Consider the following 14,944-nt stretch of genomic DNA (forward strand, 5'->3'; position numbering starts at 1 on the left):
GCTACCAAACAAGAAAATCGACTATGCACGTTGAGGTATGGATTCTCGATCGAACTCAATATAATTGAAGAATGAGGGTGATCGAACTCAATAATTATCTAAACATTATACTTATAGTAAGAAGTTCATTTAATATGTAATAAATATTATTAATTTAAAATTTAATAGCTTCACAACTTCAAATTCTAGGTCAGCCGGGAGGACTTGATGGATATGAGTGACCTTCATTTCCTCATTATCTATTTGTCAATCAATTGTTGTTTTGAAGATTAGGAAGAATAAAGTCATGATGATAAAAAAAAAAAGTGTTCCTTCATTAAGTAAAACTCCCGTTTAGTTGGGATCATGAGTACTAAACAACAAGTTAAATGATAAAAACAAATTAAATCTAAGAAATGATTAGTTTAATCATATGCATGTATGTGAACGACAACGCACCATTGCTAGAACACGTGGTTTTAATTTAAAAGTTACAAACGATCATCGATGCTCAATGACATTTGTCATGCTTTGATGAGTTCAATATTTTGGAAAGTTACAATGACGTGACATTAGACCAATGAAGATGTCTCGAAGTCAAATCCTTGATTAAGAAAAGCACTAGCTATCCATAGCTTCAAATTGCCAAAGTTTATGTCCACCTCATGACATTCTCTCACCTGCATATCCATTTACACACAAAAAGAAAAGAAAAAAAAAAGAGACAAAAGATCACTATACATAAATTTCCAATAAACGATAGGTGTAAATGAATTGATAATTAACTAATACTTTCTTCGTTCAATTTATTTATCTTATTTTGACTTGACATATTGAATTCAAGAAAATAAAGCAACACTTTTGAATCTCGTAGCTTAAACTAAAGATATCTAAAATGTATCAAAATATTCTTTAATTTTGAGATCTTAAATATATCAAATGGAAAGTTGAAACTAAATACTTATAAGAGACATTTTTTAAGAAGAAAACGGAAAAGTAAGACAAACTAATCGAAACAATAATAAGTTTGGTAACTTACATTAAGAGTAAAGGTGAAAATGTAATCATTGGTAGAAGTAGCCAAGTTGGAAGTTTGAACATTGAATCCAGTGAGAGACTCAAGAGCTTTGAAAAGAGAAGCTGCAATTTGTCGCCCTTTGTTGCAAATTAATCTCACGTAAAATCCTTTTTCTTCTACTTGATTAATGTCCATCTGCAATACCATTTATTTATTTATGTTTTTGGTAAGTATTAAATAAGTAATTAACAAGTTTTTGGTTTTAGTAAAAACAAACCTTTGTTATCCTCTTGATTGCTGGATAATAGCTTGTGAAATTCATTTTCTTGGCATTTTGAAATAGTCCACTTTGATTAATTGATGACTCAAACTCTGCTATTTCTACTTTTAGTTTCTTGGCTTTCGTTTGCAGTCCTTGTACGTATAATATTGCATCTCCTATGATGGAGGCTTTATCCATCTGCCAATACAAAACTTCATCAAACAAAATCATGCACCAACAATGTAAAATTCACTTTTTTTTCCACTCTACGGATGAATAGTGTTTGCACTTACCCTCCCGCAATTGAGGGTGAAGGTGCTCAACCACTTACGCAAGCCTCACTTCCGTACATTATCAATTTTTTAAGTGTCAATAAGTTATTTAAACCTACATATTTCAATTTTCCCCTTTTTGTCATTTCTGTTATAGTATTATATTTAGCAACAGTAACAGTTTAACTTAAATCTTTTCATTTTACTTTTATTGAGGATATGTTCACACTAATTAATATGAGTGGCTTATATTGGATGACAAGTTAAAAGAATCTTTCTTTTCTTCTCAAGCTTTGTTTCGGTCAAACACCTTAACATAAATTGGGATGCTAAAAGTATATACCTTTGTGATATTAGGAACTAAGGATCGCAAAGCGTAAAGCTTTTCCTTCATTCTTCCTCTCCTTTTGCGCTCGGAAATCAAAGTTCTCGACCGGTCAGTCCTCGTGCCTTTGGTTGTTGGAGTCATTTTGGTGGTAGCCGTTGTGCCAGAAGATTCATCACAATCTTCCTCTTCTTCTTCATCATCATCATCATCATCGAGCTTGATTTCACCGGGAAACGAAGTATATAGGGAAATAGGATCAGGCAAGGTTGTATCATAGAAATCCATGGATGTTGGCTCAAATTGGGCATTGGCAGCGGAAAAACAACCTGTGATATGTTCACAATCATAGTTTGGGCAAAACTTTACAATAGGGTCAGCAGTTTCACCCCTAATAAGCTCAATGAATTGTTCAAAATTATCCTCGTCCAAGAAATTAATAAGCCCAATATCATTAACATTATTTTCCATTGATGCATTACCACTCTCCATTTTAATTAAGATGGATAAATAGTGAGAGAGGTCTAGTGGGGATTTATAGATGTTTTATTTTATGTATATTAATATTATACTATGTGAAGGGAATCGAATATAGTTACTTGGAGTTGTTAAAACTAATATTAAAACCCTAAGGGTTGTTGACAAATGTTAATTTAATCTACTTCCGCTTCTTACTATATTGAGGCATCAAATGAACCTTCACCAGATTCGACCTCGTACTACTTTTGGTTTAAGTACTGATGATGTAAGGAAGGATGTCATGATCTAATTTCACTTATCTAACTAAAGATTCTTTATATTTATTTGTGCCTCAATATATTAGTATCACGACTAAGACATCATTTAATATGCTCACTACTCTCACTTAGGGGCGGAGCTACGGTGTCTTCAGTGGTCAATTAAACACTTTCCATTGAAAAATTACTTGGATGAGTACCTTCTAATAATTAATTATTAATTTTAGTGATATTTTTTATTTATTATCATTTATGGCAATGCTATGATAAATCTGTAATATGTATTAAAAGTTAAATATGTATGCAATATATATGTATTATAACTGTTTTAAAATATACTATGCGTTTTGGTAGAAATTGACACAATTTATAAAATGTGTGATAAATGTATTATCCATCAATAAAACTTGTATTATATGTGTTTTATAGATTGTTCTCTATAATATGTATTGAAACTGTATTATAAATGTATTAAAAGTGATCAAGTGAAAAAAATGTTGTTGCTATAAATAGTACGAGTAAATATTTTCTTAATATAGTAAAATTATGTAAGTTTCCCAAAATTATACTATGTATAAGGGGTGACAATTTTAGCTGATATAAGTGAAATGAGTCGATTTTTCTCATATTAAATTAAACGGATCACTCATATTTTCTTAAAGGAGAATTTTCACATATAGTCACTCAAAAATAACTTAATTATGCTTCATAGCTATAGTTTGCTAATTATCATTCATAGCTACATGTTAGAGGGAGGAGAGAGGAGTGATTGGGAGAGGGAGGAGAGAGGAGTGATTGGGAGAGGAAGGAGAGAGGAGTGATTGGGAGAGGGAGGAGAAGGGCGAGCGAGAGAGGCGAATTGTATATGTATATTTGTCGAATCGTATATGTATATCTATCAAATAATGGTATATATGTAACTAGTATATATATTTATTTGTATATCTAGCGACCAAGAATGGCAGAGAGAGGAGAGAGGCAAGCAGAGAGGGAAGAGAGTGGAGAGAGGCAGACTGTGTGTGTGCGCGTGCGAGATCGGGAGAGAGAGAAGAGAGGAGATCAAACGTGTGTGTGTATCTGGCAAGCGAGTTCAGGAGAGAGAGAAGAGAGGAGAGCAAGAGTGTGTGTGTATAAAAGAGGACATGCGGCGTAATTACAGCTAAAATTAAGCTGTGAGTCGTAATTAATTCAAACTATATCTATGTTAGCTAATTAACTAGTATATGTTTATTTTTTCGCATAATTTTCCCGTTCTAAAATGGGTAAATATGGACTTTAACCTATTTAAGCTCATACAAATATGAACAAAATGGGTAAAATGAGAATCCATATATACTCATGTATCACTAACTTATAATAAAAATCTCTAGTTGCCCTATTTATTTTTGAAAATAAAATATAAAAAATTGGGGTTGGGGTGGGTGGGATGGGGTTGGGGGTACAGAGCAAAAAAAATATTATTTCTTCTATATGAAAAATTATGTTTTGAAAAATAATAATATAGAGATAGGGTGGGGTAGTAGGGTAGTAACAATTTAGCTTTGATTTAATATATTTTGGCTTTAGGAGATTAAAGTGGATTACAATCATTTTACCTAAATCATTTTTGAGCAAAATCATATTTACTCATATTTAATATGAGAGGATTGTGATCCAATCCATTTTAACTCAATTTATATTCAGTTCATCCAAATCCAATCCAATCCACTTGTTTGCTACCCCTAGTTTGAAAGAACCTGTAGCTCTTAAAAACTATGACTTAAAGGATGTTTGGATTGACTTAAAAGTTGGTCAAACCTATTTTTAAGTCAGTTTTTTGATTTCTGAAAGTGTTTGACAAATATAAAAAAATGATTTAAAATAAGTTACGAAGTGTTTGACAAGGTAAAATGACTTAAATAAGTTAGAAACCAAAAGTAAGGTCTCCCCCTACTTTTATTTTTTGACTTAAAAGTCATTTCAGTTTGACTTTTTATTTTTGATTTATAAGCTACTTTTTTTAAGCCAATCTACATGGATCGTTAACTTGTAATTTTTACTTTTTACTATTCCCCATTTTCAAGAAAATTAATAGTTGTAGCATTATTTAGTTTACTTTTTACTGTCTACTATACTTTCTTGTTTAACTATATAGGTACCCCGTTATTTAATTTAATGATGAAACCACCGCAAAAACCTATGACACAAGCTAAGCCCGTGGATGGAATTTTCTATATGAGAATCTTTCATCCAATTAAATATAAAAGCTCGTGCTTGCGTTGTGCAACAAGTTGTGTCACACAAGCGCACCGTCTACCGCCACTAACAATCAAATATTAACTTGATTTACTTAATTTAATGAAGTATGATCTCAAAAATTAATGACTTTGGAAAGAGGTGGACGTTTGATATTCAGTTCGAAATTTTCAATATTTGAATTCGGTAATTGGTAGTTAAAAGTAGATACCAAATATCAATTTTTTAAATTTCGGCTTGGTAATTCTATAATCGGTAAATTAAATTTTTGTTTGGTACAGTATTCGGTAATACCGTATTGAAGTTTTAGCCGATTGTATTACAAAGTTAATTCTCTTTCTCCAATTATTTCTATTTTTTTATGTGGAGGCACAATATAATAGAATATCAACAACTAAGAGGACATCAAGAAAAACAAATCGATACAACTAAAAGATGTGTGTTTGAGTTGTTTATATTTAGAGAAAAGACATAAAGTGACACCTGAACTTGTCCCGAATTTTTTAAAAAAACCTTAACTATGTGGCCGTCCTATTACCCCACTAAACAATCTTGAACTGATATTATTACATCATTTTTTGTCCACCTTACATAGAGAGTGTGTGCACTCCCTCAAAGAGAGTGAGCAACCTAAAATAACTAATATAATTTTATTTTTACAAGTATTTTATTATAAAATATATTTTCATATTATTTTAACTTTTTTTCCTTATTATTTTTTCTCTTTCTTTCTTCTTCAAAATTCAATGTCATCTCTATTGAAGCTTCTCACTTTCAATGTCACCATTTTTACCACAACTTCACCTTCGTTTTTTTTACTACTATTAGTTTTACTTTCTTTAATATTAAAATTTTATCTAAATATTTTCTTACATTTCGAACAATTTGATAAACCCATTAGATTTCAAGATGATTAGCAGGTATCATATAGCTTTTTTTTTTATCAGATTTTGATCAAGTTCTTTCAATTTTCGGGGAATTCATTGATTCTTTTAAAATTATCATTTCTAATTTTGAAGTTATATGAAAAGGAGTAATTGTTGATACCTTCAAAAATTTAAATTTTCTTAGAAAAATAATTTGTTTTGTCGTCAATAATTCAATAAAGTCTAAAAAATAGTATGATTTTTTTAAAACAAAAAAATCACTGAAATAAAGAATTTGATTGGAGAAGAAGAAGAAGAAAAGGAAAAGAAAAAAAGTGGAGAGGGGTTAAACTTGATGTTGGGGTGGGGCCAGGGGCGGACCCACGTGGGTTCCAGGGGGTTTAGCCGAACCCCCTTGGCAAAAAATTCAACTGTATATATAAGGTAAATTTTATGTAATTTTGTAGATATATATATTTTGAACCCTCTTAAAATCAAGGAGAGGTTTACGACACAACGACAAGTCCCCTGAAATTATGCTTCATGTCACTAGTTCAAATCCCTGTGATAACATTTTATTTTTTCTTTTTTTAGTTTCAGTTTTTTTTTAAAATAATCAGTTCTGTTTTTCAAGTTTTTTATTTATTTTAAAAAACGTGTTAAAAGTATGGTTTTAAACCCAACAGAATTCCAGGGTCCCATTTCTAAAGGCTTAATTATACGTTCATATTTATTTTTTTCGAACCTCCTGAACGAAAATTCTGGGTCCGCCACTGGGTGGGGTGAGGGTGGGAGGTGAAGAGAAAGAAAGAAAATGGAGGGATGGATCGGCTTGAAAGTTAGGGGGGTGAAAAATGAAGCAGAATTTAAGATGAAATCAAAATTAAAATAAGTCAAAAATTAAGAGAGAGAGAGAGAGAATAAAGAAAAAAAAAGATAAAGAGAAAACTTAAATGAAAATAATCATATATTTTAATTAAATTAACACATGTCATGTAATGATTGGTTTGTAAACAAACTTGCTTCTTAAAATCTGGGGCTGATCGAAAAATGATATAATAATATTAGTTCATAATTGTTTAGTGGGGTAATAGGACGGTCGCAAAGTTAAGGTGTCTTTTTGAAAATTCGAGACAACTTCAATGATGACTTTATGCCTTTTCTCTAATGTTTATTCTTTAACTTTCTTTTTGGAATTATACTAATGAGGAATGAACATGTTAATATATGACCTTCATTAAGTAAATAATTCGGTATTCAGGAAATACCAAATATCAAATGGTACTAATGTTTCATAACTAGAGATCAGTTAGTTGATAAATCATCAAAGGGGATGAGATTATGGCTGGGGATAAGTAATCATAATGGTAATTTTACCTAGCAGACTTAAGAAATCAAAATCTAGATTCAAGGAGATCAAACAAACTTACAAATTCCAATTCAACGTTGTTGCTAAACTAATTCAAATCTCAAAATAAAGACAATATTCAGAAGCAAGGATAAAATGTTGAGAGTCTTTAAAGATTTCTAAGTTTGATATGACACGATGAAATAGCATATATATGAGTTACGTGTTTAAAAATCATCTATGTGAATGTAAGATGTAAGCCGCCTCAAGAAAAATTATTAGTGTAAGACCAATTTTTTACGCACTCATGAAATTATGTTGTGTTCATGACTTAAATGAACATAATAATGAGAACTAAGAACGGTGAAGGATTATTTGTGTGACATATGTTATCTAGGTAGACATAAAAGCTTGTCGATTTAAAAATATTAAATCTATCAATTTAATTACCAATTTACCCAATGTATGTTCACTATGAGAGTTCAAAGGAAACCATACTTATCTGTATGTGATTAATTCTTATTTTTATATATATCACACAATTTTTTGTAATTCATAGCATATTATACTATAAGACGGAAGCTACAAAAGTAAAAGTTGAAATACCATTTTACCCCTACACTTAAATTTAGTACATTATAAAATCATATCATATTATACTATAAGTGGGAAGCCACAAAAGTAAAAGTTGAAATACCATTTTACCCCTATACTTAATTTAGTACATTATAAAATATTTAATTAATTAAATATTAAAAAAAATCAGAGCATATTATGATTAAATATTAAAATTGGAAAAAAGTGTTGAGTCAAATGAAGAAAGACGAAAATAACCAAGGAAAGATATTAGATAGTTTTATCCTTTTAAAAATTAATCAATTACATTTTTTTTTGTATTTATTTTCATTGCACTTGATCTCATACGAGCTATTTTTTTTTCCTCTTATTTATTTATTTATTTATTTATTATTTTTCACTTTTATTTATTTTAAATTCATCTTCATGGCTCATATTTAATAATCTACTAGAGAACTTGACCGCGCTTCGCGATCATGAAAAAGTCTATTAGTTTACATGATGATTCTTATTAATAACGAAATACTAAAATAATAGAAAAAATAGTTTTAGTAATATTACTAAACATATTTCATTTTTCAACCTTTATTTAAATATAAAAGAGAATCATACGGAAAACAATAAAGAATAGGAGAAATCAAATATTAATCTAAATTTTCAGAGTAATGAAAAATCCGCATAGAGTGAAATTTAATATTGTCTTTTGATAAAAGATTTTATGATAGAGTACCTTTCGCCACTTTCTTATTTCATGTTTTGGACATATATATTTTTTGATAATATAGTTACTTTTTCTTTTGACTTACTTATATATCACTTCAAAGCAATTTGATCGAGTTGGAGATAAGAGAGAAGAGCTGAAGTTATTTACTATTATTGTAATAAATAAAAGGTGTAAACATCTAAATTTTTATTCTCCTTAATTACTTTTTAGATCTTTTTAATTTACTCTTAATTTCTTTTTAAGAGATTTTTATGAAGTTCAAACTAAAAAAATCACATTTTTAGTGTATATGCAAATCTTACGCCCTAAAGAAAAGAAAAAAAAAGAATTTCCATGTTCTTGACTCACAAGAAGGAATCAAACGTGAGGGGGCATGTTAAATATAGGAGTAATAATTAAGTAAATTGAAGTGTGCTAATGGAAATTATACTTAATTGTGCCCTATAAAATTGATTTATGTTAGAGATTTTTGGATGTCAATGGAAGGAAACAAACTAAATTGAGATTATAAAGGGAAATGGTTGATTGACGAACTTTGTCGGAAGAACATAATTTTTTTTCTTACAAAATGATGAAAATATGTCTGCATCATAAGGTTTCGAGCAACTATAGTGGCTGAAATTAATAAGATGAAATTGAGGTATAATTAAGTTAATTCTTACTACATGATAAGGATATTATTGTAAATATAATTCAAAGAGTTATGTACTTGTAATTGCCTTATAAATAGCACAAGTTCAGGCACTTGCTATTCACGCATGCCTTAGTTTATTTTCTCCAATCTCTCTGTAACTTAAAACTTCAACTTGGTATCAAGAGCACCATGATTTCCCAAACTACTTCCGCTCAAACTTCTTCCTCAATTCAAGTCGTCAACTCTCAATCCTCTTTGGGTTTTCCAAATCCTCCAACTATTTCAAACATTAAAGGTTTTGTACCTTTTGAATTGACATATCTTAATTATCTTACTTGGAAAAAGGTTTTTCTTATCGTTCTAAAAAGCCTCAATCTTTTTCCCTTGGTTGATGGATCTATTCCATGCCCATCCTCAACTCATGACGTTTGTGGATTCAATGTGACAAAATTATTCTAAGTTGGATTAATGTCGATCTCTCCCCTCCGGTTCTTGATTCACTTCTCAGCTACACTTGCAACACTTCCAAGCAGGCATGGGATATTCTTGCTTCCCTTTACCTAGATCAGGTTTCATCCTCGTCAATTCATTTGAAATCAAAATTTCAGAATTTAAAAAAAGGTTTCCTGTCCACGGAGAATTATCTCCAACAACTGCATTCACTTTCCTGTTCCCTTACCGCAGTTGAAAAATCTGTTACTAATGATGATTTGGTGACCCAAGCATTGCAGGGACTTCCATGGCCACCTTCTTATCGTACTTTTTTCTCTGGTTTAAATACTACAGGAACACTTCCGTCCTTTCTCGCTTTGCGTCCATTGTTACTTACTAAAGAAGTGCATATTAATGCGACCAAAAATGAAGATTCTCTCACACTGCATTAGTAGCTTCCACTCAAGCACCACCACTTTCTCAACCTCCTTCTTCAAATTCTTCTCATGCTAATCAATACCCAAGAGGATCCCATAATGGTCACGGTTGTCGCCGAGGTAGAGGTCGAAATCAATACTCTTCTTGCTCTAATTTTTTTCCTCACTGGGCTGATTTTCAACCACACTTTTGCCCTTCTTCTTCGGGTGATGGAATTCTTGGGGAACCTTCTTTCACCTCGACTAAACAATGTCAAATTTGCTTCCACTTTAATCATACTGCTTTGGAGTGTAGGAATCGTTTCAATCATTCCAATGTTCCCAATTTACTACCAAAATCATTTGCCTCTATGAATTTGGAGGAAGTACAACCATTAGTATGGTATCCTTATTCTGGTGCTTCTGCGCATGTGACGAACAATCCATCACTTTTATCATGTTCATCTCCTTACAGTGGTTCGTCATAGGTGATGGTTGGCAATGGTATTCTTCTTTCTATTTTATCTACTAGCACTTCTTTTCTTCCGACATCTTCTAAGCCTCTTCTTTTAAATAATGTTTTATATGTTCCTTCAATTCAAAAGAATCTAATGTCTGTTCACTGCTTGTGTGTCGACAATAATTGTTTCATTCAATTCACTAAATCTAATTTTTTCTTAAGGAAAAGAAGACCAAGCAAGTCTTGATCCATTGTTATAATAATGACTCTCTCTATCCTATTCCCTCGACCTCTGGTCGCTCCTGTCATGTTGCTCTCTCAAGTGTCATCTCACCTTCTTATCTTTGGCACAAACGTTAAACCATCTAGGGGAACGTTCTCTTGCAGCTTTAGTTCGTAGGGGTTTCATTAATTGTAATTCCTCTTCTAGAAGTTCTTGTTGTAATGTTTGTCATCTAGGAAAACAATCGAAGTTACAATTTCCTCTTTCTCATAATATTGCACCTGCTCCTTTTCTTTTAATTCATTCAGATGTGTGGCAAACTCCTTTTAGTTCAAATTCTAGTTTTCGTTATTATATCTTATTTCTGGATGACCACACCAAGTTCTCTTGGATTTATTTAATGCAAAACAAGTCAGAGGCATTTGATAAATTTAAAGAGTTCTATAACATGGTCGCAAACATTTTTCATTCCTCTATTCCTTATTTTCAATCAGATGGTGGCAGAGAGTATAACAATTCTCATTTTCGTTCTTTGTTTAGCGAGCATGAAATTATTCATCGTTTCTCATGTCCATATACCTCTGCTCAAAATGATCGTGCAGAAAGAAAGCATCGATCTAAAGTTTGTTTATTTCTCGGTGTATCTCCGCGACATGTTAATAATCAGATACACTGTCTTCTCTTTCATGCCCCAATGCCTTATTCATTTTGGGAAGACGCTTCTCTATTTAGAGTTCATTTAATTAATATTACTCCTCTTCTTATTCTTAATTTTAAGTCACCTTATGAAAAATTGTATGGTAAACCACCCGATTACATTTTACTTAAGGTATTTGGGTGTTTATGTTTTCCTTATGTTGCACATTCTTTTGCTTACAAGTTTCTTTCACGATCTAAAGTTTGTTTATTTCTCGGTGTATCTCCACAACATAAAAGATCCAAATGTTTGGATCTATCCACTGATCGGATTATTCTGTCACACCATGTAAATTTTAAAGAATCATATTTCCCGTATAGTTCTATGTTTCCAGCGAATCCTAGTACTCTTAGAGTTCCTTTCTCACAAACCACCCCTCCTATATTTTCTCCAATTCAGTTCCCTGATATGTGTGCTTCATCAATTACAAACTTTGATTTTATCTCCACGTCCAATACAACTTCTTCCCCTTCTATCTCTCTATCTCCTAAAAACATGTCTATAATTTCTCCTACGACTCTAACTTCCTCATGTTCAAATAATCAGTTTTCTCAACTAGCTACCCACGTATATGTTGTGCGCAATTCTCCTATTTTATCTCCATCACCTTCTCTTGTGCATAATTCACGTATTCTAACTACTCTTCCTTTATCCCCACAAAATCAGCAACCTCTTTCTTGTGAAACTACCTCCACTACAGATCCTGTTATGCGTCATTCTCGCCAAGATGTATCATCTTCTTCTAATTTAATTTCTTCTCCAGCTTTAAATCCTAATCACTCAGTTAGCCGTGCCCATTTCATGGTTACTCATCCGATGATCGGGTCACTAAAGCCATATGTTTTCCTCTCACTTATTGTCTCTATTTCCACTGCACCGGTTGAGCCAACATGCTTCACACAAGCATCCAACGACTCTAGGTGGCTTAATACAATGAGTGAAGAGTTTAATCCTCTCGCCCAAAATCATACATGAACATTAGTTCCTCCACCTCCTAATCTGAATATAGTAGGAAATAAATGGGTATATCGGATCAAGTATGGTCCTACTGGCTCTATAGACCGCTTCAAAGCTCGTTTGGTTGGATGGGGCTTTTCTCAACTGCTCAATTTAGATTATACAGAAACTTTTGCTCCCGTGATCAAGTTAAGCACTGTTTGTGTAGTGTTATCTTTGGCTCTTCTTAATAATTAGTGTATGCATCAATTAGATGTATCTAATGCCTTTTTACATGGAGAGCTAAATGAAGTTGTTTATATGCAACAACCCAAATGTTTTGAACATTCAGATTATCCACAACATGTGTGTAAGCTAAGTCGTACCATTTATGGGTTGAAACAATCGCCTAGAGCGTGGTTTACTCGACTTGCAACTTATCTTTTGTACCTTGGTTTTAAGCAATCTACTTCCGATCACATCATGTTCACTTTTCGACAGGACGGTTCTATTTTGATACTTCTTATTTATGTTGACGACATTGCTGTTTTTGGATCCTCACAACGACTTGTTTATGATTTTATTGAATCCATGAAAGCTGAATTTGCAATGAAAGATCTTGGTTCCCTTCATTACTTTTTAGGTGCGGAGATAGTTCACAATCCTGCAACAGAAATTTATATCAAACCTTTTGCATCGATTTGATTTGGCCGAAGTTAAGCCTGTCCAGACTCCTCTCTATAGTAAGCTTGATTGACATTCAGTGGATACGTAACTTCTTGATGATCTTTCTTTGTATCGTAAGATGGTCGGCAGTCTTCAATATTTATCCTTCATACGACCGGATATACAATATGCTGTGCATATGGCATCCCAATTTCTGCATCAACCTCGTCTTATTCATCTTCAAGCCGTTAAGTGAGTCTTCTGCTATCTTAAAGGCACTCCTGCTCATGGGTTACAGCTGAACAAAAATACTTCCAACTCCTTAACTCGATTGTCAGACTCGGACTAGGCGGGATGTACAACAACTCGTCGCTCTACCTCTGGATTTTACATTTTCCTTAGGAGTAATTTTATATCTTGGTCTACAAAGAAACAACCAATTGTTGCGCGCTCAATCACCGAAGCTAAATATCGTGCTCTGGCTGTTGCCACAACCAATGTTATATGGATACAATTTCTTACAATATTAGGCGACAACTAACAACAGTTCTTACAACATCAGACAAAAATATTTTTCAAATTAAAACCCAAGCCAGCCAATCTCAAATGTAAATTACACTGCTAATATGAAAATGTGGCATAAAGTAAAGAATAAACAATAGAAAAAATGCACCTGATAAGTACTATACAACCATCCGATGTAAATTGAGTAGCAATATCAACAACTCAAAATTCAAAATCAAGACAAAGCACTTTTTTAATTACTGCTAATTTTTAGTCAATCAGTCACATCTTGGAATAGGAACGTTTTTTAATAATTACTGCCATTTTTATAACTGTTATAATTACTACCATTTTTACAATCCCTTTTAGAAGAAAGAGTTATAGGTAATATATAAATTCTCATAATCAGGAAAGAGATTCATTTTTTAAAAAGATTTTTCCATAGAAAATGAAGAAAAAAGCTCTAAAATTCTATTGAGGCCGACGAGGCATGCCACATCAGCATGATTATTTTCAGCTTTATATAGATTTATAATAGTTTCAATTATGTAGTGAAATGTTGTTTTCTGTAAGAGTTTTTGGCCAAAAACATCCTTTATCTATATCCAAAACTTAATGTACATCCTTCAACTATCATATTGAACAAAATCATCCTTAATGTATTCAAAACTTAGCAAGTTCATCCTTCCCTAAAACTTTTGTTAAAAAACATTAACAGACTCAATCCCATGTGCAAGTCACATGACTAGGAGCAACCTAAAATGAGTCCAGTAATTGTATAATGTTCTTCTTCTCAAAGCTGAAGCTTTTCTGAGTTAATTTTTTACTGGCAAAGTTTGCCAGGAATGAATTTAGGATTCTCCGGCTTAATAAAAATCGTAATATAAGTTGCTTTGTACAATGAATCTCAATATTGGCTATTCTTTTGTTGCTATCATGATTTATTTTCCATAGTTATTTGTGGTAACTTTCTTACATATGTAATTCAAAGACCTTTCATTTATTTGTTGTGCTTGCCTTTTTTTTTAAAAGTATTTTCTTCGACATGAATCTGCTCTTATTGTTCTCTCTCTCCATTTTCACAAGACCCAATATTTTTTTCTTAAATTGTTGTTAAAGATTTTTTATCACCAGAACATCAACAAATTTCATTGCACCCTATTTTTAATTAGTTTCAAGCCTTTCTTCCTTCTCAAAATCAATACCCAAATCAAATATAATCACAGAAGAAGACTCGTCCTAGCTTTGTTGTTTATTTCCTTTCTTTTATTGTTCATGATGATTTATGATGTTTTGATGATAGACACATTTTGACATGCAATTCGATTTCAAAAGGAGTTCAAAAAGAAGAGTCAAAGAAGGAAAACTTTAAAGCAAGAAAGCAGAGCTAAAGAAGGGAATAAATAAAAGAGGAAGTTGTGTACAAACAGGATTTGTAATTAAAGGTCAAAATAAATCCTTTTCGTACACAACTATATTTCGTTTCCTTGTACACATTAGACACCAATCTTCCAACTCTACAAAAGGATGTCAAAGCAGACGGGACAAATTGTCTTTTGCACAATCGAGAAACAAGAGGAAGAAAGAGTGAGAAAATATGCAAAAGCCTACTATATTGAGAGTTCTTAGGAATA

General features: G+C 32.0%; 1 protein-coding gene across 1 annotated transcript; it reads right to left on the minus strand.

Moving 5' to 3' along the window:
- Positions 1–314: 314 nt before the first annotated feature.
- On the minus strand, positions 315–2,431 carry LOC102601425 (transcription factor FER-LIKE IRON DEFICIENCY-INDUCED TRANSCRIPTION FACTOR). The gene is made up of 4 exons (XM_006338782.2): positions 1,875–2,431; positions 1,275–1,457; positions 1,019–1,192; positions 315–659 (listed from the first exon to the last, which is right to left on the minus strand). Exons 1-4 carry the CDS (start codon positions 2,346–2,348, stop codon positions 552–554), a joined length of 939 nt encoding a protein of 312 aa, XP_006338844.1. The 5' UTR covers positions 2,349–2,431; the 3' UTR covers positions 315–551.
- Between the last annotated feature and the right edge of the window lie 12,513 nt (positions 2,432–14,944).

The sequence above is a fragment of the Solanum tuberosum genome, unplaced genomic scaffold, assembly GCF_000226075.1.
Source record: "Solanum tuberosum cultivar DM 1-3 516 R44 unplaced genomic scaffold, SolTub_3.0 scf00005, whole genome shotgun sequence".
Classification (NCBI taxonomy): domain Eukaryota; kingdom Viridiplantae; phylum Streptophyta; class Magnoliopsida; order Solanales; family Solanaceae; genus Solanum; species Solanum tuberosum.

Coding starts and splice junctions, on each gene's coding strand:
- LOC102601425 (XM_006338782.2), bottom strand. CDS start 2,348: ATGGAGAGTGGTAATGCATCAATGGAAAATAATGTTAATGATATTGGG. Junction 1,458..1,874: donor TAGTTCCTAATATCACAAAG/GTATATACTTTT, acceptor TTGTATTGGCAG/ATGGATAAAGCCTCCATCAT. Junction 1,193..1,274: donor CAATCAAGAGGATAACAAAG/GTTTGTTTTTAC, acceptor ATGGTATTGCAG/ATGGACATTAATCAAGTAGA.